Source organism: Saccostrea echinata, unplaced genomic scaffold (genome assembly GCF_033153115.1).
Source record: "Saccostrea echinata isolate AGI-Se365-2 ecotype Australia unplaced genomic scaffold, CSIRO_AGI_Sech_v1 ptg000009l, whole genome shotgun sequence".
In the NCBI taxonomy this organism is placed as follows: Eukaryota; Metazoa; Mollusca; class Bivalvia; order Ostreida; family Ostreidae; genus Saccostrea; species Saccostrea echinata.
In genome coordinates this window covers 1,413,109-1,440,272 of record NW_026889758.1, presented here as the reverse complement: position 1 = coordinate 1,440,272, position 27,164 = coordinate 1,413,109, and the positions used below count along the sequence as shown (strand labels likewise).

The window sequence follows — 27,164 nt, the reverse complement described above, 5'->3', positions numbered from 1 at the left end:
GAATTTTACGATCTCATTCCTTCATTATAAATTTATCATTTTAGCAACTATTTCATTTATATTACAATTTTCATGACATAGTGAAAGCGCATCCCTTGTGTGTCTTCACATTTCACGGGAATAACTTTCTAATAAACGGAACATTTACAAGATTGAACACTCTCTTCATGGTTATCAATGGTTAATTAATACGAAACTTTTGATGATCTCGCACCTGTTAAAAACTTCTATGACAGAATGTAATAAATTATTTAAGAGATGCGACAGAGCTTTGGAAAAACCTAATTATTGGCATGGCGGTTCTGCAATCGTTCTTTTTTCTCCTTTTTCATATTTCATTTTAAGAATGACAACGAAATGGCATGTCAGGTCAAAGGTTAGGAAACATATGTCTGAATAACTAGTGTCAATTCTTCATTATCTGTTACTTATAATGTAATGATAATATTTCAGCTCTTTTTACATTTATTGTGAGTTAGGGAGATCATTAATTGCTATGAGATGAGTTCCTTGGGGTCTTATTAAATCATTTTAATTTGAAAGTGTTGTACATTATCTATTTATCCATCAGTAACACGCTACCTCTCGGAACACAAGAAGTTCTGCATTTATTATACCATGTATACAGAGTTATTAAAAATTTCTGTAAGACATTGTCTATTAAACAAATAATATGCAAACCTTGTGAAATTTTATAGAAATTTTTCCACAATCGTGCCTTTATAATAATAATAAAAAAAATATTTCCCTGCAATTCACTGATAATTTCATGTTAGATATTAAGTATAAGTTATCTAACTCTAAAGTGAAGACCCGAGGCAACGCACAGACGTGAAAAGCTATAAGGCTATTTTCATTGTTATAATAATTTTTTTTTTTTAAATCTCTGTGGAAAAAGATTATAAAGTTGATAATAATAGTTACCAAAAAAACTCCACGATACATTTATTTTTTCAGAAAAATAATATGTCGGATTCGAAACTCTTAAAATATTTATTGATTTGTTTAAATTACGAAAAATGGATACAGAATCGATGTCTCAAAACAAATCATCAACCTTTACATTTCTGCACAGTACAGTCCAGTAAATGGGGAAACAAAACCAGGAATTATTCCAAATAAAGGTTTTGATAAATATGGGTCGTGATTTATTGATGTGATATCACTTTAAGATTTCATGAAAATTAACATTTATGAAAGTTTAATAAGCTTAAAATAGAATTACACATATCAAAGAAATTCGGACGATTTCGTCCAAGATCATAATACTTCGCAGTTATCATTTATAACTATTTAATTGTTCAATTTGATTTTAAAGATGATATAAAATATATGCAGGATTTTACAATATTTTTAAACTTAAAGAACAAAAAATTTAAAATCTTAATGCTTTCTGGCAATTTATTTTATTTTATCTTATTATGCCACTAAATGACTTCAAAAGTCGTCCTAACTTTGCGCAATTATTTTAACCATTGTCTCTGATTTTAGTCGCTAAATTGCAAAGAAAAAATAAACAAATAAATAAAAGTAAAAATAAGTGTTAATTTCAAATTTTCAGCAATTTCTGCTAATCTGTTAAACCTGTATACGTGATTTTTTGAAATGAGGAGGAAGGGGCCTGTATAGTATGTATTAATAATGTAAATACAGTCTCAGGGAACATTTTAATCATCTAACGTTTATGTGTTTATGTGCATATGGAATGACATAATAATTTCTCCACTGATTAATGAATCATGGCTTTTGTTTGTATATGATTATGTATTTCATTTTTAAATAAACAACTATACATATAAATATGTCTAAACTTGAATGTTGATTTCTACTATAACTCAGCAAAATGTTCAAAAGGATGCGAAACAATTGTTTTTTCTGCTGTGATTTTGGTGAGGGTTATTTACTGGTGAAGGTTATTTGTGGATGAGGGTTATTTGTGGTTAAGGCTTTCTATTGGTGAAGGTTTTATTGGGTGAGGGTCGTTTATTGATGAAAGTTAATTGTGGATGAGGGTTATTTGTTTTTGAAGGTTATAAGCTGATGATGTTATTTGTGGACGAGGAATATTTGTTGGTGAAAGTTATTTGTCTATGAGGTTATTTGTGGGTGGGGGTTATTTGCTAGTGATGGTTATTTGTGGGTGAGGGTTATTTGCTAGTGAGGGTTATTTGTTGATGAGGGTCATTTGTTGGTGTTGGTTATTTGGTGGTAAGGTTTATTTGATGAGGGTCATTTGTTGGTGTTGGTTATTTGGTGGTAAGGTTTATTTGTTTGTGAGGTTATTTGTCGATGAGGGTTACTTGTCGGTGAGGGTTATTTACTGGTGAGGGTTATCTGTGTATGAGGGTAATTTGCTCCTGAGGGTTATTTGTTGGTGAGGGTTATTTGTCGGTGAGGGTTATTTACTAGTGAGGGTTATCTGTGTAGGAGGGTTATTTGTTGGTGAGGGTTATTTACTGGTGACGGTTATTTGTTGGTGAGGGTTATTTGTCGGTGAGGGTTATTTGTCGGTGAGGGTTATTTACTGGTAAGGGTTATCTGTGTATGAGGGTTATTTGTTGGTGAGGGTTATTTCTACTGACCTTCTCTTGTTGTTGCTGCTGTATCTGTTTCATCATGATGCTACGCTTTTTATCCTTACATCGTTTGTTCTGAAACCACACTCGGATAACCCTCGGGCTAAGCCCGGTCATTTCCACTAACTGTTCTTTCATGAGGGCGTCGGGCCGAGGGTTTGCATTGTAACACGTGCGGAGGGTGTGAAGCTGTTTCTCATTAAGGACAGTCCGTACTCGAGTTGGTTTCTGTTCAGATTTGTGAAGATGACCCCGCATGCCGTTGGATTTTGAAGATACTTGTTCCACTCGACCTGTAAACGAACAAAAATCATATGTATTTAGTCTTAAAATTTAATCTATCACAAATATTTATTCATTTAATTATTTCGTATTTCACTCAAATGAATAATTCATTTTATTTATTGCAACAAAACCTTAAAATCATAATACATGCATGTTTATTGTTGATAACATCCTTTACTGAGGTAAAATGTTTTAAAGATGTATACACACCGACAAATGTGGTTAAAAATGCATTTTAAAATTTTCATTTCTAAAAATCGATAGCTCTGACTCGTGACTTTTTTTTCAGGATTAACGTTTATTTTCCGTTTAGTGTTCCGTGTATGAAGAGAGAGCAGCGATATTGAATTAACTTGCTGCTCGCGAGATCTCATCTACAACATATTTGCTTCTCTAGGTACGGCCCATTCGGTTCTGATTTGTGCTTTAGACTGGGAGAAACCTTAGCACCGAGAAACCCCCTATTTTATCTATATCTGCATGTATACCCCATTCCTCGGGAAAAGTTTCTCCTATCATGGTTTTAGAATTATCGTCACATTTCCCGGTCCCCCTGGTCTCGTCCCCCTGTAGGCTTTTAGTGTAGATTTCTCCATGGACCAATATCTGGAACCAGAGCCTTACTATCAAAAGAGCTGCATGAATTATTGATGATCGATTTCAAGTGTAAGTTTCATGTGTATTAAAAATTGAAGGAAATTGACTGCGAAGCGATGGCTTGCGTTCACAGGTGATCAGTATACTCGTAAAAAGACACGGCCATTTTCTTGTCCTCTTTGTGTCACCGCCTTATAGCTTCGCCATCATAATTTTGACTTTTGTAATAATATCCCGTTTGGAGTCAAATGTGATTTTAACAAGATGGGTTATCTTGCATGGCCAGAATTTAGTGAGTGGCTAATTAATTAGTGTATGGGATGATTTATGTGAGAATTTATGAAAAATTAACCAGATATCTTTCGCAGAAAAAAAAGAAAAGAAAATAAACTCGGAGAGTCAATTAATCATATCTTTAAAAGGTTTTATTGAGTAACCTTGACTGATTGTGTCAATATGAAATGTGCATGTTCATTCGATCATTAAATAATTATTGAAATGAACATAATTATATAACGATGCTTGAAAAATTAATAAAAAAAAAAAAGGGTCGAGTAAATGTACCTGGAAAATCAAAAATAAAAACATTTAAATAGATTTTTATTTATTATGATGTGGCATTTAAAATATATAACTCTTTCTATAACAAATACAAAAACCGTGATGATTACGCATTGCTTCCTTTTATTTTATTTGTTATTTATAAGAAAAGGCACTGAGCCGAGCATATTGGTTGGAAAATTACACTGCAGTGCAACTCTGTGCAATGTATATTTATGGAATGCATCAGCAATCATATAAGTGTACATACATATATACCAATGTTTGAGACTAATTCTTAGGGTATTTTAAAATCAAAAATTTTTATTTTGAATTTTTATTTATTTATTTATTTTTTAAATGATGGATATTTTTCAGAATTTTTAATAGTTTTTTTTATTTTGGTAAAGAAAAAATATAATCAAAATACGTGTACGAATTTTGAAAAAATATTTATCAATAAGCTCTTCTTTTTATTCCAAATAAGTTCAAGCATTCCCCCAATGCTATTGTTTAAGATGAAGAAGCAAGATTCCATAAATAATAAGAGAGAGAGAGAAAGAAAAATGTCGGTCACCGAATCTATTCCAGGCATTACCACCCAAATCAAAGTTTAGGAAGTTATCAAAATATTACTGTCAACATGGGACTACAAAGTGTGAAAAGAAAAGGTATGATATAAATTAACAAAAGAGGGAGGCGGGATTTTGAGTTGAGTAGATGCACCCCTTCTTTCTCATATACTTTGAGGTGAATAGCACCACCGGGGAAGGGGGCGTATCACTTTGAGCTACAAAAGGGGGCGAATGTTCCCCAAAAGAAGAAAGATCGTAGGTTTATATTATTTATGAAATAATTGTAAATAATTTATTTTTGAATCAGACCGTTACTCAACTTCAAAATATGCAGTTATCGATCCTTCCGATTTCCCTTCAACAGATTTCGTTGGATAACAAAAGATTTCTAAAAGTGTACTCATTCGAATTCATATAGACCCAAATTTTTTCTACACTTTTAAAATATATGACTAGCAACAAGACCTATGATGAAAACCAGTTCGTCTCGACTTTCAAGTGCCAGGAATTCAGCAATACCACACACACGTCTCTTATTAATGAAATCCTCGCTTCCGACGCAAAACCTCAAACTGACATTTTTATGCAATTTCAACAGTGAAATAAATTCTTAGTTTTTACAAAAGTGACAAATATCATCCCTGAAGTGAATATTATTTTAATTGAAAACATCTAAAGAAAACTTCCATTCAGAAACAGATCTATGATATAAAGTCAATGCTAGGAAAAAACTAAAAATCGGTATGCATAAAAAAAACTTAACATGACAAGGAATGGTTGGATTCAATGAAAATACACGTCCATACCAACATTATATGCATAATTTAATACAGCATTACATAAAAAAACATTTCTAATAGTTCTGTGACCATTTGCTTTGATCCTAATTAGTTTAAGACCCATGTTTGGGGATACTGTCCGCTTTTTGGTTTTTGCCGGTGTGTGGACATTTATTTGTCCAGTGTACATATTTCTATTGTCAAAACTGAATGTTTACAAGTAAAAATTTGTGAGCGAACATGTCGGGTCGCTTGTCTTATGTTCTTACGTGAGCCGCGTGTTGGAAGCATTCACAGTCATTTTTCATTACTCAGCCAGGAGGGTTTTTGAAGCATAAAGAGAGAGAGAGAGAGAGAATCGTAAAAATACACAAATCTGATACTGATGACAATATCCTTGTAAACCCAGGTGAACCGAGAATAAACGGTGATTAGTACAATACAGATTTTGAGAATGATGCAGTTTTGACTAATTAACATTGGTTATATTTGTGCTATACAGAGGCACGAACACTTGTCGTGCTAAAACTGCGGAAGAACGAAATAACGGAGATTACAATTAAACATTGTGTGATTGAGTTGAAATTAATTACTCTTAATTCCCCTCAGCTCCCTATAACTCCCGACTGGTGGCGACCTAAGTGTTTATTCTTCACTGTTATACTCTAATGAGTTGTGTAAAAGACAATTACACATCATTATTATTCAATCGATGAATCATTTAAATAAATACGGACTTTTTCCCCGTTCTTCAGTCAAATGCCTATTAGCAAAACAAGAGAGAAAGTGTATATACTTTTTACCCATATTATTTATAAACTACATGTAAGATAATTTAACAATACGCATTTTTAGAATTAAATATTTCTCTATGATATTTCTTTAATTGTTTGTTATTTTCCTATCCTTTTTTTTCTGTTGAAACTATTTCCACAATTTATTTTCTTGTTTTTCATCCATGGTCACAAACTCGAATTGAAATTATAATCTTCCGTCTATAACGGATTCAATTATCACTTTGTCAATGTTGATTTTTAATTTAAATCAAATATAAATGATTAATAGAATATAATTATTTTAATAAACGGACTAACTTAGCCCCTGAACATGAGATCGTGGTTTTGGAATGTGACATGAACTTATTTTAATCAGAAATTCCTGCTGCCGCTGAACAGAGCCAGGGACCTTAGATCTCACGGATAATATCAAGTAGATATCCAAGCAATATAATCCTGATTTTTATAAACAACTGACCAAAACAAACTGCCCTGTCACTTTCTTATGAGGAAATAATAGAGATAAGGACCGAATAATAACAATTAGCCGGCGATAAGGGTCGGTCTGGAGTCGAGGGAGGATTCCGTACTCACGGTGGTCAACACTGGACATACGGCGACAGATCTCTGACCACAGAAGAGTTTTTAATGCGGTTTTTATGTGGCGGTTAGAATATTAGTCTCCAAGTACAGGACATCATTTTATCTGTATGATGTTTTAATAATATAACAACTGATGACATGTATCAAAATTACTGTCTTCCCCTCATTTAAATCTCCAGTTGAGTTTAACCAACACAAAATCAATGCAATCAAAGAAGAAAACGCTTCTACAAAGGGCACTTGTATAATTACCTGTATTGAAGGACCTGATTTCTTTTAAAATGACAATTTCAAGACATTAAATAATACATCTTGACCATGGAACTATTTTAAATTAAAATGGATCGTAACTATTTTGAGTACATGGAAGTGTGCTCTAAAAACTGATGATAATGTCAGAAGTTTAAGAAGGAACGTACCCGCTAAATGTAATCCGCCTTTTTGAATGTCACTATTGTTGTTGTTGTTGTCGTCATTATTACTGTTGCTAAGTTTCCGGATTTTTGACGATTTGGGACTGTCTTCTTCGGCACTACTTGCATTTCCGTTTTCTTTACAGGATGAGGACCTTTCTACAACATCATGGTCCGCTTTACAAAATAGTTCATCGTCTTTTAAGGCGAATTCATCGCCTGGAATTAACTGTCTACTGCATGCAACACAACGGAAACAGTCTATGTGGTACACATTTTCCCGCGCTCTCATCACAAAATCGCTTTTTCCGAATGATAAGTTACATTTCGTACATTTAGCTCCGAAGTTCCTGTAAATTGAAAGAATTTTTTTTGAGAACAATTAATCAAATATTTATAAAAGTGGTAAAAATAAATAGCACATTTACTGACAAAATATTCTTTAGACAAAGGAGATAAAATTATATATAATCTATTTTATTCATTTCTTGTCGCCGGGAGAATGCACGTGCGTTTTCCGTCCCCAGTGGGAACCGATGAGAAAATGGTTAGACCTGCATTTCATACAATTGTTTTATCTGTGTCTGTTGTTACTACACAGCAATCCGGACGATTTAATTTCCTTTCCAAAAATTTCAAACTGCCACCTTCCAGTGGGCGCGTGATAAAGAATATATCTGTCACGATAACAAATCATAACGCGAAATAAAGGAAACAAAAAGTTACCAAAGTTTATTTTTTGTGCGAGATGTCCGATAACAAAAATATGTCAAAATATAATTGAAGTAGATTATTTTTGGTAGAATATTAATACAAACTCAGCTATATCGCACACAATGGCCGCGGGAGGGACCGATATCTCCATGATTATCTCCCCTCCCCGAGGGTTTTCACTGAGCATTCTTCTAACACATGGCTTAAACTATAATTAACCAAAAACGAAATATAAATATAGGTATATATTCATCATCCCACAAGGTGGGCATGATATCCTGTAATTTTCACATCTCTTTATTGAAGTTTTAAAGAATAGTTGTAAATGAGAAAATTAAAACACCCCCTTTAATTTTCTAGATTAATAATATGTATAAATTTTGACTGAGTAAATAAAAAGACAAGTATGTTGAAATTACAAGAGTTTAAAAAAAAATTCCGTTCAATTACTAATTACTATTGATGGAGGACACAAGTTGTAGTGCATGAAAGTAAATTCCGTTAATGAGCGAGAGAATCTTCAGAATATCTTAAATGACAGGACAACTGTTTAGCAGCCTTAGTTCTTGTTAAAATGAAATCTTATTAATACAACATGGATTTTCTTGACGGCTACACGGGTTAGAAATCTCGTACATTTGTACAAGACTCCACTGGATCGTGTTCCAATGTTCCCATTATTAAGACCTCCCCGCTTAATTACCAGAACCCGGCCAACTCTCAACGGAATTAAAATTCAATTTTTAAGAGTCTCGGGTGTAGTTTTGTTTTTGTTTGTTTTGAATATTTGGCTTTTATTTAAAGTTACTGGTGACATTTAATACTTTATTAAAATTTTAAACTTTTCCCATGTCTGTTGATAAATGGAATATTTATTCAAAATCACCCCCTAATCAATAACCACGCCTGAACGGGCAACATTACGACACATTGTACAATTAATTTGATATTCTTTGGAACGCATGAATATTTAACCGTGTCATTGAAATCAAAAACACGAGGTAAAAAACCACACGGGACTCAATGTTTACTCCTGGGCGACTCTTCCGATTACATTTTTATTTTTAAAATGATTTTCAAGAGGAATGGATTAATATTAATGGCGCTCTTTTCAGTGTGTGGAACTCCTCCAAAAAAGGTGTAGCGTGTCCTTCACACAGACGGGGAGGGGGAGGGGGTGGGTAGTTTTGAATTTCTCTCACCTCACATAATCTTTTCGACAGTATGTTTTTCCTTCTCTCACAAAACAAGTACTATTCTCGTCCAGATATTGGTTGCATTCGGCACATTTTAAACACGAAGCATGCCACTCTAAGTCTGGAGCAACTCGGAGAATAAACTGGTCATGGATCTGGGATCCACATCCTACACACATAGACAAGCGCCGCTTCTCTGAAAAATCAAACTTGCATAAAGATTCCAACGAATTATTTCATTTATTCATTAAATTACAACTCAATTAACAACGAGAAAGCAAAATCAATAAGTGCATGCAAAATACATGAATATAAAGATTTTTTTTAAAATGTTCTATATATTTTCCATGCATATTATTATAATTTTCTTTTATTTTTCTGCTACATTAAAGATGTATTATTTATGTAAAGCGTGGGATACAATACAATCTAATAAATTCTTAATTAAAAATACATTGTTTACATCACAAACACAAATGTAAATAGATAACAAATATAGTAAATCATGCTGTATAGGTTGACAGATTCGAGTTTTTGGTGACACAAACTTACTTTTAGTCTGCGGCTGAACGGGTTGTGTATCCGCCGTCATTATATCAACTTTAGAAGGTGCAATTTTGAATGTTTAAATAATTTCACACAATTAAAAAAGAACTGAATATCTCCTAAAGGATTATCCCGAACTCATCGGTCAACAAGCACATGTATAAGTGAATATAGAAAACACGTCTATAAATTCCTACCACTACTAGCTCCAATTTGATTGGTCAATACAGTGACATATAATCCGGAAGATACACGTGATCTCTCTATTTATTCAAAAAAGGGGGCGTGGCTTGTTTATCTCGCATAGCGCCATCTGCTTTGAGCAATGCCGAGTAGACATGAGTGAAAGGTTGAAACACAACAAACAGATATTAAAATTATCCTACACAAACTGACAGCAAATTCTCGTCGCTGTGGGTTTTTTTTGTGCTATACACAATATTGTAACATGGTTTAAGCCCCAAGTGCAGCTTGTCAAATACATGTCAAAGTGTCTATTAATTACTCAAATATTTCCAGTTTTTACTAATATTAGTAATTAAAAATCAGCAGATAACGAAGTTCTGGTACATTTTTCTGTTTTATTTTTTGCAAAAAATATTATCAACAAAAGTATTGCAGTACACAATTTGTACTTCGTAACATCATTTTCTTGAAGAAAGAATTACTGTTCAATTATACTTTTTATGCCAAAAACTGTTAAGCATCACCACTGCTCTATATTATGTGCTGATCTTAAAACGCTGAGAAACTTGTACTCAAAACATACATTCTCTAAGCCTTGAATTTTTTTTCCATTGCAAATTCAATATAATAAACCAATACCAAGACAACATTTAAAAATAATTTAAATTACTTATATATACATTTTTTTTTTCAACGCAAGTCGACCTGTTTGCATAACAAAATGTGTGATATATTCTAGCATTAAATATTTGTTAAAAAATAAATAAATATTTTGTATTCTCCAAGTATTCATGCTATACAATAAAGATTTGATAATACTGCACATTTGTAAATTATATCAACGAATTAATAACTGAAAAATATTCATATCTACAGAGTACTTTATTGAACATTGATGCAGATTTTAATCTTTTCCTGGGTCTAGAGAGAGTCGAGAATACACACTAATGCTTAGAGGTTTTGTACAAAACACGTTATATGAATTTCATGTACAAGAAAAATTAGATTAATTGTATAATCTGGCTTGGTTTATGAAGCGTTTGTTATCTACATATATATATCAAGATGAAATCTGCTATGATTTACAAATTCAGAGATTATCCACGGCTGTAATAATATCACTCCGCGCCACAGAAGTTACATGAAGTAAATATTTTCCCAAGATCAAAACCGCTTCTCAGGGAAAATGTCGGGGAAACATGAATACTGTGTGCTTAACGCGGTGTTGTATATACATAAGAAATTTGTAAGTGTTTGATTGGGACCGTTAATATAACAGTTTTACTCCTTTAAAAAAAGCAACAGGATTAACGTAAGATTATCTTGCTGTTAATCCATTCTCTTAATATTTGTTATTGCATACAATCAAGCATGAAAATCATTTGATCCCACCGATAATTAATTTTTTTTAATATTTTATCCAAAAGATTTTTTAAAATTAATTTCTTCAAAGTTCAATCTATGTTATTAGAAACTTAAATAAAATGTCTGAATAAAATTAAAGCTATAAATTAACAAACATGCGGATTATTAAGTAGACGATTCATTACTTGCGTTTTTCCTTAGTTTTAAAACCTGATATTAATATTGTCTTTTTATATATTATTTCATTTTAACATACTTTATTGTAATTACAAATACAAAGCCTTGGGCACAAGCTCTTAAAACTTATAACTCTCCCTACCATTTTATGACCAGACTAAATTAAGTCAGTTAAATATAAATATGAAATAAATAAATATGGAATATACTTATGTTTACAGATTAACGCATTTTATACATGTATGTATAACCAAAAATGTGTCATAAACAGAGAAATCTACCAGAATATTTTATACAGTTTTAAACAATAGAGAAAAGTCTCTTATTATCTGCAGCAATCAATGACTATATACAATATATTAGGAAAATATTAGATAAAAACATTGAGATAAAATATCAAAATAGAAGGAAAATTCTAAAATTAATAACCGGTCCCCATGCCATGCATAAACTACATGTATCATCTGTTCTTATCGTCTCTGTCGTCTCTCGGTCCCCGTTTGGACAATTGGGAGGATTTCATGAGGGACTGAGAAAAGACAGACAATTTTATATATTTATTTTAAAAAGTTTTTTTTTCTATCTCTTTTCATTTCAATGATAATGTACTAAACTTTGCTTTTATGAATCTTTTAAAATATAGTTTACAAAAGATATTTTTAAGATATATTTATGTTACCTAATAGAAAAAAAAATATTTCAAAAAAAGGAAGAAGACCATTCAGGTACATGTACGTCAAGTAAAATTGTCAAATGTTTCCAGTGAATGTTAAAGTAAAAAAAGATTTGAGGAGCACCCTTCATAGCTTTATTTTTCGTTCATAAATATTCATATTTTGTAATTGTATAATTAGTCACCTTTTAATCTTCTTTAAATGTTAAAGTTATTTAAAATATTTTCTCTGCAATATTTTAAGAAAATTATGGATAAGATAATTTTAAAAAAAGGTAATATTGCTTAAAACTTGTGTAGGAGATTGAAAATTTATGACTCTTTGTTATAAACTTACCAATAATTAACAAAGGTGTAAAATCAATGTGAAGGCTATATGAATGGATTTTAGAAGACACAGTATTCAGTACTTTTTTTTTTTTTTTTTTTTTTTTGCTTTGACTATCAGATAAAACCAAATGGGTGTTTATAAATTTAAAGCATTACACGAGATATCAGAAATTGATTTAATGTCATCATTGATTTTTAATTCATGTCAACAACTTTCTGAAATGCTCATTCATGATATTATTTAGTCTCAACACGCAATTCCATGGCCATTATTTGTACAATAAGCCTTCGTGAAAGTAGTTTGAAAACATACAACAATGTCTGCAAGCTCACGGTAAAAAATGTCCCACAATAGCCAACAATGCAGCAACGAAATTCATTATCGAATCTTGGTCATTAGTAAATATATTGACAGATCAGTCCAATACAGTAGCCCTTGGAAGCGGAAGCGTGTAGTGGCGATTTTAATATACTGACAGACAGGGGAACACGTGGCTTATTTACTGAGTACACGTCAGTGACGTTACCAAACAATCGAACGCACGCTACAGAGAATCGTGTCATTTTATTAATCGTTTATGTTACTTTCTAATCAGAACATAGCCTCTTACTCTACAATCTGTTTAATTCTACCAACATTTTAATTTACTTCTATCAATATCTTCCTTAACCCGTTAAAACATTTAAAAATAAATAAAAAAAAAGGTAATGATATTTTATATCTAAATGTTTATGTCTATTACTAGAAATTCAGAAGAAACTTTTTTATTTAAAAAAAAAAATCAAACATGATATTATTTGGTTGCTTTCTTTTAGAATTAAGACTTTCATGTTTTGAATTTTTTCTTTTTCTATTCTTTTCTTTTCTTTTTTTTTTCTTTTTTTTTGTTAATTTAAGGGCACGCAAAATATTCAATTGAAATAATGCCTGGAAGAAAGATTGAACGGCAATGGTAGTTGGATTAAAGACATACAAGATAAACTCAATAAGTTGAGACGTGGCTATTTTTTCGATGCAGATTTTAATAATAATTCTTACATGTAAGTAAAATCGGTAACAATCTTGTACAAACATCTGGCTGGAATTTTTGATGTACAACATTACGTAATCCTATCTAAGATATGTACAAAATACAATTGAAAGAATAAGGTTTTCTGCTCATAATCTGAATGTTGAAACTGGTAGATATGTTATTGAGGGTTTGAAGAAGTATTACTCTAAGAAATCTGGTGTTTCAGAAATTAATTGATTTGAACATATTTTATTGTATCATACATACAAAAGGATTGAATACAAGTTCTTTCAACTTAATAAATCCTCTCCTTGTTATACAAACAATGAATACAATATGATTGTCATAACAAATAAACTGAGATAATTTACAAAAATTTATTCAACTTCAACTTCTAAGTGCAGAAAATGTAACGGAACTTTGTATTCTGGGATATTATTTATTTTAAATCTCCATCGGAAGAATTATTTATTTGTAATTCTCAAGAGTTTCATAACAATTACCTGCTATAACATTTCTATGTATTTGCTATTTATTTATTATGCTCATTCTCGCATTGTTTATATACTGTAATATTGTATATATTTAGTAATGTAGCATAAACTACGTACTCCAATGTGTCGTATGGCACAAAGAAATAAAGAAGTTGAAACTTAAATTTACCGGGTAGTATGAATACAAAATTGAGCATAACCATCTCTAAAAGACAGGCACCTGAGGTTGCTGTTTACAGATACTTTTAATTATCAATTCATTTTTGTTGAATACGTATTTAAAAACAGAAAGCTGTTTTAAATGCTTTCATTTGGGGATAATTAGAACATTTTAAACTCTTTATAATCCTTTTGAAGCAAAATGAGGCAAACAAAGAAATATCGATATGCCGGTCTCATCATTGTCAGAAGATTAGTATGAAATGAGGAATGGCTTTTTGTCATTTTTTCGAGCGCTCTTTATGATGCATCCATGTTGCTTTACCAAAGAAAAAGAACAGACGAGTAAATTAATATTAACCCTGGAAATTATGCGTAACGTCGGAAAACTTCATAGTCTGTGATCAAAGATTGTAGCTAACACACGTTATCTCGCTATCATACCTAAACAGTTATAATACAATTACTGCTAAAGCAAAGTACAGATTGGTCAACGTGTTAAAGACTTTTTGTACTTATGTACAGCCGCGAGCAATTTTGGCGACTGGTTCCTTTCGACGAGGTGAAGAAAGTAGTGACGCAATCAATTTATGTTGTCTGCGTACTTCCTAATGACTACTGTCGAGCAATGGCGATTTCATTTTTTTTTTTTTTGGTTGTGTTTAGATTTTCCCATAAGGTTATCGGATTTTTAAAACCGTTTGTCACCCAAGTGCTAAACGGTCTAACAAGACAAGGTAGTTCTCCATCAGGCCGCTGTTTATGTTTTCACATAGAGTCGCCCCTTCTTTCCGGAAGGTTTTATGTCCAAACCGAGCTATGGGAAGACGGCATTTCCTCGGGTAAGACAGGTTTCTATACAAAGAGATTTTGACTCGTGGTCTGAATCTTCAGTGATAAGAACAGGCAGGCGTCTTCTCGGCGACTGCTGTCAGAGAAAGACCAGAACAAGTCCCCCCTTAACGCGATTGATTTTGTGTTCAGAGGGAGTCTAATTCCAAGTTACCTCGCTACCAACGGTTGACAGAGGCACGTAAGCCAAGGATCCCCCTCCAGACCCGGCCTATTAAAAGTAAATTATGAAATCTCAACGACGATTTGACGAGATAACCTAGTGATAAACAACCCTTTCCCTTTTATCTCTCCACACGCATGCTACGAGGCGCTCGTCCAGCGCAGTAGAGGACTCTTACGGAGGATTTTCCTTAACGATCGCTCTGTAAATAAGAGATATGCTTTTTAAATTCTATAATCAACTCCTATCAGTTATTGAATAGATTAATCTCTCCCTAAGCTGAGAAATTTTCACCTATTTTGTCCGTATCTGGAGAGTGCCTTGTCTGATTCCGGTGCTTCACGGAGACTGGGAAAACTTAATCTGTCTGCTTTGTGGAAATTTTAATTTCCAATTTAGGTTTCGGTTACCCCACAATGCGTGGATATATCAAAGACTAGAGGGGCTTTCAATTTTGGGCTTTTATCTAGAAATGTAGGTAAAGAAAAAATAACATTAAAATTATGAATAAAAAATTAATCCTGTTAATCTGCATTAATAATATTATCGAAATCTTCAGAGCAGCGGTTTGATTGATAATTTTCTTGTGAAGTGATTGAGAATTCGGAATTTCTCTGATCAACATTTAATACCAGTCTCTCTGTATATCACAGGGCCTATATTTACTTACATCTCAAATATTTAAAATATCTAATATAATGCAAGTTTATCCAATTCTCCCATAAAATCGACACGGTGTGAAATTAGGCCCTGAACAGAATGGTTATAATGCGATTACAGAGAATTATCATAACATGCTATACAGAAACGTCTATGGTGCTGGTCACATTCTGAGGAATAACAGCATTTAATGCATCATAAAAAGTGGAGAAAAGGAAATTTATAAATAATTTGTACTTGATGAATTTCGTGATTTTGGATGAAGTCGGGACGGTGGTACCGTTAACACTTCGTTCCGCTGACTAAAGTCATTTCAGTAATATAGCGAAATCGTCAACGTAATTTATTCAAAAAGGATATAAAGATGATTTACCACAAATTAATTCGTGTATTAAAAAACCAATAACTTACAGTCTAATATATATATCTCTACTTAGGGTGGATAATGCATAAATGATCGGAAAGAAACTTTTCTGAAACAATGTTTCACCCCATACATCAAATGGTAACTAAAACGTTCTATTTATTCATGGTGTGTTTACTTTTTTATTTCCTGTAACTATTTATGTATTATTATGATCAAATCTAATGGATGAGAGCAGAGAATCTTTTCAAACTTCATTTTGCTATTTTAACCATCATTCGTATGATCACCCAGAATTAAATATTTTGACAGTACATTTGATTCCCTTGTCAGTGTACGCTGTTAATACACATCTAAACCTGAAAAACTTTTCCGACTGAACGAGGAAAAATGTTGCATTGTTTAATAACATACAAGATCTTGTCAGCACCATGTTTGTTTACACAAACAATTCACCCATTAGGGTTCTCTCTGCTAGTTTATTTGTGAACAGCCGCGAGAAATCGCGAAATATTCTATGTCAAAACACTGGTTTTCACGAGATCTTGATCAAATCTCGCGATATCTTAACAAATTGACTGATCACCGGCGGAGCGATGCATGTCTGTTTGACTTCTTTTGACACGTTATGATAATTCGGGCGGAGACGAGAAAAACTTTTGAAGTAACAGTTTGTCCGCTGATAAAGATCACTTAAAATTTTCAAAACGGACCTAGTCCCATCTTCCATGATCGTGAATCATATCTAATTAAGACGTCCCCTGTCTCGGCTGAGCAAATTTCTTTAACTTTGGAAACAATAAGAAAAAGATATACATCTCTACGCCTTGGGAAAGGAATAAATCAAATATTTTATAGAGAAAATTCAAATAAAATTCACATTTAAATCTAGGACTTGTTTGAGAAGCGACAACAAGCTAGACTGCGACTGTATATAGACGTCAGACACCGTCGTGTTGACTAAGAGACAACTTATTTAATTAAGTCCCTGTCCGTTTATTGAGTGCCCAATAGGATTAGACTAACTGGTTACACTAACTATAGCTACTGTAGGGTAGCGTGTTGACATTTAGCGGTGAGCTGATATTTTGTCAACCTCCTAAGCAAACACCAGCTCGCTTGTTTACAACATAAACACTGAGAGAGGCAAATATGGACAAACACCAAAGACTTTCTGTAAAGCGTTAAATATTATAAGTATACAACATTATGTAAAGTTCAGGTATCAAAATATTGTCAAACAGGGTATATACAAAACTCTCGAATCCACCCAGCTATACCCGTCACAAGGAGAGCTTTAATTATCGTAGATACAAATGTAGGGAGAGAGAAAGGATACACACACCTATATATTATATGTTATATATATTATATTTTATAGATATCAACTATTATATATATATTATATAGATACATTGTATCAACTAATAGCACAGTCCTGAGCTAGAGATGGTCATTTGTCAAACAATAAAGGCATTTTAGGTTTATGCTGAAAAGATAGACGAAATGACCTTTGGTTTTATAAGAATTGCCAAAATATTCACATACAAATAAAATACAGAGCTGGCAAACTCTTCTGCTGATCTCTAGAAAAAAATATAATGTAGACAAAACAAGGACAATATAATGTAGCTGTATTGTCAGTAGTTTTTGGAATATCTAGTTTGGGGTTTCTTCATGTTGACTGAGTTTTGCCTCCAAAGATTAGAGCGCTAGTGTTTTTATATTTTGAATTGTGCAGTCACTGTGTGATATTGTTTGTAAGTCATCTAACGACTGACATTTGAGTTGACGACAATATAGAACACGAGGATCAGTCGCTACAGAGTTGGATAATCAAGGCAGGCACCCCAGGGAAATCTAACTCTCGTCCACACCGTAACAGATCTACACGATCGAAACGAACATTACACCACATCATTGACAGCGCATCATTCTAATTAACGCGATATAAATCTGCTAGGCAATCAAGAAAATTAAAAAAAAAGTATAGCAATAAGTCGGACTAAACATTTTGAAAAAAAAAATATTGCAGGAAAATTGTGTCGTATGTTACCTGAAAGAAAATGTGTCACTCATGAATAGTTAAGACATCTTCTTGACAAAATCATAATCCACACGTAATGTTAGAACTTAACAAAGCAGCTCTGTTTCTATTTGGAGAGTCTAAACTTACCTTTTTTGTTGTTGAATGTGTTTGTGTGTGAGTGTTTATTTATTTATATTTAATTTTACATATTTATTTATTTATTTATTTTTTAATAAATTCATTTATTTATTATTTATTCATTTTTTATTTATCTATTTATTCATTTATTGTTATTTTCTTGTGTGTATGTGTGTGTGTTTTTGGATTTGTCGTTGTTGTTCGAAAAAAAAAAAGACTGAGTAAAAGTAACATGCTGCTTCTTCATTATGACGTTTTAAAATTTCTCAGAAAATCTAGATTGTAATTTTATTGATTGAAGAGCTCTGAACAATATTCAAGACGTTCTCAGGGCAATGCTTGACAGAGTCTATTCCGGTAACATCCGTAATGGTGGCATCGCGTGACCTTTCTATATACCAGTTGCGCGTGCGTCGTCTGGCTCCGGAAGTTGGTTGTAATACATTAGGAAAGCCTTTGTAATTACCCAGTCAACCCGTTGATTAGAACCATTTAATTGCTTGATGTGTAAAAGAAAGAAATTAAAAAGGAAAAGGGAGATTTCTAGCAAAAACTTGGGTCAAAAACAGGAAGATGAAGCGTGTGGACATTTTCTGATAAAGAAATCATCATAAGATACAAAATGAGCGTGTGGGAATCCGGAATAACAAGGATTCCCAGACACTGATAAATAGAAGTTTTTTTTATATGATTTGATACAATAAATATGGTCAATAAAAATCGAATTTTTTTATTCCTTCTCAGAATTAACGACTTATTTAATAATTTCAGGATCTTCTCTAAATATATACCGGTATGTTGGTCAATATTTAAAGTAAATTCTTATGAATATATTTATAATTGTATATATTGTTTTGCTGCTGTAGACAAAATGAAGGACCCTACTAATAAAAGACCAGATTTATACTAAACATCTAAAAACTGAATGGTTATGACAATTTATAGATTTCATTATCTAAATTATTTGCAGTCAGTTTTGTGTTTGTCCAATTTTCAAAACAAATCTTCGATAATTCGGCTATTTTCCCAACTGTCTTCTTTTAATTACATACCATCAACATTTCTTAGAAAACGTCATCAAATAGACAGATCATGTTTACACTCCGATCTAGATTTTAAGAAATTCCGTTTTTATGCGGAAATTGATTTCAGTATAGGCTGTCTGGGAGCTTGCAGGTCCACGACTGCATGTTTGATTTGGCCGTGAGACTGAGGCAAAGGTCAGGGGTCAATTGACAGAAGCTGTCCTATGTTTGTGGAGATGAGATCGCTCATGAACCCATATTTGTCTAAATGTCGAAAGCTTTAATAACTATTTGTCTGTTTGACCGACATGAAATTATTCTACTCTCTCTCTCTCTCTCTCTCTCTCTGGAAAGCTAGACCGCATCATATTTCATAAATATGATTTTTTTTCCCGACAAGCAGATGGTTTGACATCTTGCAAACTCTTGTCTGCGAGATTTGCGCGAGATTAGATGACCACAGTATGCTGGGACTATCTGCCATTCCCTCGTAACTAGGACCGCTTACATCAGACAAGCATCAGTCCATCAATGGCTGCAAACACTGATTCACAAGAACCACTGTTATCTCTCGGTGATAAGACCCACACCTTTCCTCCCCACAGACTGTTGTCTCTTCGATGAAGTGTTAGGTTTTTTTTATTTGTGCAAATTGCATTTATTCTTGTAGTCTGTGAGAATGGAAAACATTAAGCGTTACTTTCTCTTTATGTATGTTGGCAACTACCCGCGCTTTTGCATCCAGTAAGTTTGTGACCGATACGATCGTAAGGCCATCTTTAAAAAATGTTTGGTTGCCCTCTCCCGACCGACTAGCTAAAAATTGCCCGACTCAAAACTTTCTTTAACCTCCAGGAAGCAATTATTTTATTATGCAATCCGGGAAATAGATTTTGAAAATTTAGCATTGATTTTGAAATTTCCTTTGAAAAAAATTTCTCACCTACCTACCGACTCAATTTTTTTCATCCTGAGTCAGGAGAGGGCAAACAAACATTGTTTTAAAGTTGGTCTAAAAGCCTTTTTGATGCTGAAACTATAAGAGCCCTCGGAAAGGCTATTTCAATTCAGATTATCTTAATGAATATGTATTCAATTGTACAAATTAATATTATTTTGATCAAAATAAAATCATCATGATGGTCCACATTACTGAACAAATATGAACTTTTAAGCATACAAGTAAATTTAGTTTTCGAGATACATGTATTACAATATTGTATAAAATAATTATTAATTTTGCTCTTAATTAATTCTTAATTGAAAAGAATCCTTTGGCATGTACATATTATTACCTTTGGTCTAAACAGTGACATATAGGGCCAGTGGGCCGGGTGTTTCAGATAAGCTACTGTTTATTCTTGCATTCATAAATGTAACACATGTCACTATAAATGATAATTAAATTGCTTACTTACTTACATCATAATAATTTTTTACAAGAAAAAAAGATTTTCACCCAATTTTTACAGATGTAAAATAGATGTACAGATATGCTTAGAAATATCGATCGGAAATAATGTATAGTAAACTTTATAAGTAAAGTATCACTCTATTTAGTGTGGCCTTACACGATCTTGCCGTTCTGAAAATGTTACAAGGGATTTTACAGTTGACTGACATCGGAACATCGAACACGCACGAGTGACTCTTAATCCTCCGCGTTTAAACATTAATCCCTTAATGACTTTTTTTTTTCTTTCTAGTCATGGTTTCTTCCTCTCTGTCCACGGAATGAAATAATACTGTATGTATCTGTATTACTTTTTTATTTATAAAAAAAATTCTGTATGCTATATACCACATGCATAAAACATTATTTGGAACCATTTCCTTGAATTTAAAGCCAATGGATTAGTCTTGCTTCTTGTGTATTGTTACACCAACTTTTGAAATTTTAACGCAAGCCTTTTAAAAAAAAGATTCTTTTAAGCTGGAACACTCCATGACATCAGCCAATCGAATCAAATCGTCATCTAAATGCTTCAACACCTTTTCCCTCAATAAAATGACTAATCAAAATAGTCCTCCGCCACTGAAAGAAGAGCGACAGTTAAGGAGCGTTCGACAGATGGTCAAATTCATCTTAACATTTTCAAATCATATCCGACCTTTTTATATCACCATACCTAAGCGGCCCCACGAGACCATGGCGAATCGCATAAAACAATAAAGATTCTGCATCATTAGTTTGTCTCGCTTCTATGAAGGAGGCAATGCTGATGGCAGTGACGATAAGAATATGTCATTGATGTGTTTTGCCCGTTCGCCTTGCTGGTCAGATTGGATTTCAATTAACATTTTAATATCATGAAAATATCAAAATTCATTTCTCAGAGTGTCGTTTGACAGATTTTTGTCTCCAGGCTCACTGGCGCATGCGCCCCCTCTCCGGGGATTTTAGATATTAGACTTGTTTTTTTTTTTATGGCGACAAATGAACTTTCATTTAAAAATTTGGGAGAAAAAATATTTACATTTTCTGAGATACTAATAAAAATATATATACATATATGTCGATTGTTCTGAATAAAAGTTAGGTTTTCAAAAACATTAACAGTTATCAAAATGTTTTTAATCATCATTATTTTTAAAATATTGTAATCCTGTTTTTATTTTTGTTCGATAGATGGTTTAAGAGAAAAGAATTAGTATACTGTGAATGCAATTTTCTACCCAGAAAAAAAGATATGTGAGACCATTAAAAAAGGGTTGCCGAATGAAAATAAAAGGAGAAAATCTAAACTAAAGCAAATAAATATTGATAATAAATAAAACAAAGGTAACTCGATAGCGGTAGCATTAATTTTATGTCCTGTTATAAAATTCGTCCCTCATCTATAACCATGGAGGCATTCAACCCACGGGAAGTACTTAGAATTTTTCAGGGATATTTCACGATGCTCCTGATCTAGAGCCCCAGTTTAACATGCAAACTTGTCGTAAATTATCCCCATCTAACAAGCATCGCTCTAGCAGAAGGAAATTGAACTCAGTCTGGGATGTTGCAGGTCCGCACAAAATCCGGGACCTACTTCCGGTTAATATTTACTCGTGCGTCTCGCTTTAGCTGTGATAATTTTTGTTTGAAATATTCATGCAAAACTGTCATGATAATTACAGCAACTTCATTAAGGTATTTATCATAGGCTAGTTCTTGTGCGCAGCTTTCCCCTTTCTCTTTGGGGATAAAAAATAAAAGTTGAAAAGACACACCAGGAAAACTATCAAACTAAACAATAAACGTATCTTAACGAAACAGGGTCAGTTTGTTCATAAAAATTATCAAAATATTATCCCTTAGATATTGTACATTATTAGGAAGAAATGTCCAACTAAAATAATAATAATCTACATTCAGATTTAACGCTTATTTTGTTTAATGTATATTTTGACTTTTAAGCAAGATGGATTAAAACATCTTAGACTGCAAGAAAGAACAATTCAGCGCATATACACTTTTTCATTTTGGGAATATGAAAACAAAATCTTGGAAAATAAAAGTGTTTAATACCATATAAAAATAAAGAAAGGAATTTATTTTCTGAATAAATCACATAATTTCTCAAATTAATTATTTGTATTCACTTCTAGGCTGATATAATTTTCCCCCGTATATTTATTTATTATAAGTTATATTTCTCCTTGTTATTTGTAGTCACTTCTAGGCTGATATAATTTTCCCCCGTATATTTATTTATTATAAGTTATATTTCTCCTTGTTATTTGTAGTCACTTCTAGGCTGATATAATTTTTTCCCCGTATATATATTTATTATAAGTTATATTTCTCCTTGTTATTTGTAGTCACTTCTAGGCTGATATAATTTTTTCCCCGTATATCTATTTATTATAAGTTATATTTCTCCTTGTTATTTGTAGTCACTTCTAGGCTGATATAATTTTTTCCCCGTATATTTATTTATTATAAGTTATATTTCTCCTTGTTTTATCAAAGTAAAGGAAGCAAACTACTTATAACTAACAGTATTCATTTAACATTTAAAAACACACACACACATTTTCCACGTTTCATTATCAATTTTTATATCAATATTCTACAAAGGTATTTATTATTTTCTTTGTTTCCAACACTCTTCAATAAGCCAGGTGAGAATCTTCCACTTATCAGAAACACGATGCTTTGTTACGGCAGGAACTCTCCTGTATTGGAAATCATAAAAGGTATTCAATATGGACTCCCTGCCAGGCAAAAGCCGGACTGAAGGCCCACGTAATGGCTTTTTCTCGATTTCGATGTTTCTATAATCTCAAAAGACACTTCAGACAAATAGTATGATCATGACGAACCTGTTCAGGCGATAATAAACAGATGCCCATTGTTGCTCTTGTTTGGCGACATTGCTAATAGCCCTATCGTTTACAGATTTTGAGAATGATAATAATTTTCTAATTACTTTATCATTAGTTCGGTTGCATCGTGTAATTATTGCTGGATGTCCAAAGCGATTTGAACAATGACTAATTTTCCGTCGTGACAAAATAAATTTTGGATCAGCATTTATTTTTCATTTTTTACACACGACAATCTACAGTACTTTACCAACATAATAGCTAGTCAAAGAAATTGAAACTAATCTGATACTCACTGAGGTTAAGCGGTTTTTTTTCCACAATTTGCTAAAATTAGGTATAGAAATCAAAGCAAAATGTGATCATTGTTTATTTATTCATTTAATTTGATCTATCTATCTATTTTTCTCACCATTCCATCAGATGAATTAATACTTAAAGACACCATTCTAAATTGAAATAATTCAAATCAAAAGAAATTCAATGATTTGATCAATTTTAAAACTAATATTCTTTTTTAATACTTATCAAAATCAAAGTGAATTTTCGCAACCAATATATATATATATATATATATATATATATATATATATATATATATATATATATATATATATATATATATATATATATATATATATATATATATATATATATATATATACGTCACATTATTTGAAGGATATTTTTTTTCAAGGTCTTATGATATAATAACAAACTTTCTGGGGGTGTTATTAGATTCAAACGATTTTCGAATTATGTTAACAATTTTAAATGAGGACATAAATATTTCGCCTTACATTTCTTCTTTTGAAAGTAGGATTTGGGAAGATTAGTAGAAACCGCAAAGAAATGTGCAAATCATATTATTTTCAATTGGTAAAATTCTATTCAATTTAGGTCATACTGTACATATTCTCATCAAACTTTTATATTCTATTCTCATAAAGTGTACTCAAAATAAAGTTACTGAATGCAATCCTTCCAAACACTATTACAAGGAGAAAGATAATTCTCTGACATCAAAGAAAGTAGTTCCTGAAATATTCATGCGCAATAAACTAATAGTATTGGGATCATAGATTTGATCGCATAATAACCATCGCTAATTATCCTGTATCACTTCATCAGTATTTCAGATTAAAGGTGAAATTACAAAATTATTAGCTCAAAGAATTGTCAATTCGATCCGTGAGAGGTTGAATTATTTCCGTAACTCTCTTAGAACAGTTAAAAGTGTGATCCTGTTTAATTCTGAGCTGCTATCCCCCCGGTTTGTCCCCCCTCTTTGGCACTGTTTCTGTCTTACCTGTCTCTCAGGTGTGTTGTTTTTTTCTGATTACCTGATATTCAGGTAACTTGCCGGGTGTTGCTCCTCCAGAAGTTTTGTTTATTTCTGGTGGCGTCTAGGGTCTGCATACGGTCGCTTCTTCGGCAAAACTTTTGACTTTTTACAAACTGAAGACTAGAATAATCACACACACTCGGCATTCTTAAAATACCCAAACACACTTGGTTTGTTTAAGTCTTCGTTAGACTTCTCCAGACTTAAGAATTTCGCTGCGACGGAAAATTAAGAAAGGTTTAATCAAATTTCCAGATTTTTTTGATAAAACTTTCATTAACATAAACATGTGACATTTGTAATTAAAGATAAATTCCATGTAAATCGTGAGCACAATGAATGCAGTAGCCAGCAAAGTAAAAATACAAACAAATGGTTGTCGAATTCCACTTGCGAAACCTTTGCCTGCGACTGATGAATTTATCTTCACAAATGAAAGTGAAATATTTAAGATAGATTTGATGGTCTGCCTTTAACATTGAGGCATAAATAATTTTGCCAATATCTAGATGAGCTTTCCATTAAGTTAGAGTCCTAGGGGGCCCTGCAAATCCAAAACAGCGCTCAAACTTTTAGTATTTTACACGATTTTGCACTAAACATATACAAACAAGATGCATTTACTGGTTAACACGATTTCGCTGTTCTCAAAAGATGGAGCGTCACCATCGCTTACTGAAAGTCAAAAGAATAAAAAAAATCGATTCATTTTTGATCTCCTTAATAGCGCCTATAATTGTGATGGGTTCAAAGTAATTTTGGTGAAATGCATTATCATCTAATGTACACATGAGAAATGGAAGCAAATGCACATATCAAAATTTATTATTTACTTTCCGTAAAACTACCACCGTCATTAGAAATATTGGAAGCTTCTCTCTCCTCGAAAAGCTATGCCAAAACTTTCCGCGAAATGTTGATGCATGCTTCCAGTTAACGAAAGTTCCATTTGCGAAATTTGCTAATGGCATAACTTAATGGACGGCAAGGAAGCCGAGCGAGCGATCTCATCTCCATTAATTCATTAATATCCCGTCTGATGCAGAGGCCAGAGAGCTATGATACGACCATCATACAAACTCAACTCTGTGTAGATATGTAATGCCGAGGAAATTCGAAATTTTTTTTTTGCTCGAAATAGTAGGAGACTTTGATTTTTTTTTTCTGAGAGGGCTATGTAGAGCTATAAATAGATTCAATCTGGATACCACGCCGATGGTTAACATGAATTGGTACACTTTCAATTGAGAATTGAAATTGAGAAAATTCGGAATGTGTATATCATCCTTGTGATAATTTTTTTAAATACAAATGTCTCGAAGGTGGCCAGGTTGTGATGTGAATAATAGTTCCTCGAAATTCGAGATTTGGACAGAATGATTTTGTTGTTTAGTGAAGTTTGCCAATTAGTATTTGTCAAACTCATCACATTGTGACCTATTTACCCTTTTTGTGTCACCTGCAGATCAGAGCGACACTTAGGGATCATTTTACCCGGCGTCTGATTGTCCGTCTGTCTACCCGTTCATTTGTCACACCTATTGTTCTCAAGAACTGTAAGAGGTTTTTAAAATTTTGCACATGTATAGCTTGGCACTATACGGCTTTTGTAATATACCAGGGATACCCACCTCGTGACCTTTGAATTTGACCTTTGACCTATTTTTCAAAAATACTTCACAGAGCTTATATACAGCTTGTTTTTGACAGGTAAGTTTGTGCTATTTAGCATGTGCACTGTTTGTCATAAGATACTAAAAAGATAAGATATTTTTTTAAAAACCGGTACAGGTCTCTTGGCCTTGACCTTTGACCTCCTTTGCAAAGTACTTAGAAAGGTTAATTTAAAACATTCTTTTGAATTTTGAGAGGCAAAGTTTCGATAATTAGCATATAAACTGATATCTTTGTGAGCTCATGACACTGTACTTTGAAACTGTATAATATACACTGTGAAAATACATCGGGATCAGTATACCAAAATAGATACCAAAATGAAATCTCCCTCTAGTCACAAATCTGGGCGATTGTTGGATTAAACACGTATGAATAAAATATTTGATAATTATTTCTAATAAATTCAATTTCATTATTCATTTTAGCTTTGAGATTTGGGGAATCAAAGTTTTATTTAATTGTCACATTTTGTATGAAAATTATTATTCTATCAAAGTCTTTCCATACATGAAGCCCGTCACGGTAGCTCAATCGGTGGAATGCTCGCTCCGTGATCGAAGGTCGTGTGTTCGAATCACGGCCGCGACTGACCTAAGTCGA

The 27,164-nt window shown here is 32.6% G+C and overlaps 1 protein-coding gene across 4 annotated transcripts in view; it reads right to left on the bottom strand.

The window, feature by feature from the left end:
• The window catches only part of LOC133181569 (insulin gene enhancer protein ISL-1-like), a 31,259-nt gene extending 5,715 nt beyond the window's left edge, over positions 1-25,544 (bottom strand). For 2 of the 4 annotated variants that reach the window (XM_061316073.1, XM_061316076.1), the window contains exons 1-4: positions 9,607-9,767; positions 9,061-9,250; positions 7,151-7,494; positions 2,583-2,869 (exon numbers count right to left, since the gene is read on the bottom strand). In XM_061316073.1, coding sequence (XP_061172057.1) covers positions 2,583-2,869; positions 7,151-7,494; positions 9,061-9,250; positions 9,607-9,646 — 861 coding nt within the window. In that variant the 5' untranslated portion in view covers positions 9,647-9,767. Of the gene's footprint in view, positions 1-2,582; positions 2,870-7,150; positions 7,495-9,060; positions 9,251-9,606; positions 9,768-24,851 lie in introns of those variants that run through there. The other 2 variants (XM_061316074.1, XM_061316075.1) reach the window with 2 other exon arrangements.
• Between the last annotated feature and the right edge of the window lie 1,620 nt (positions 25,545-27,164).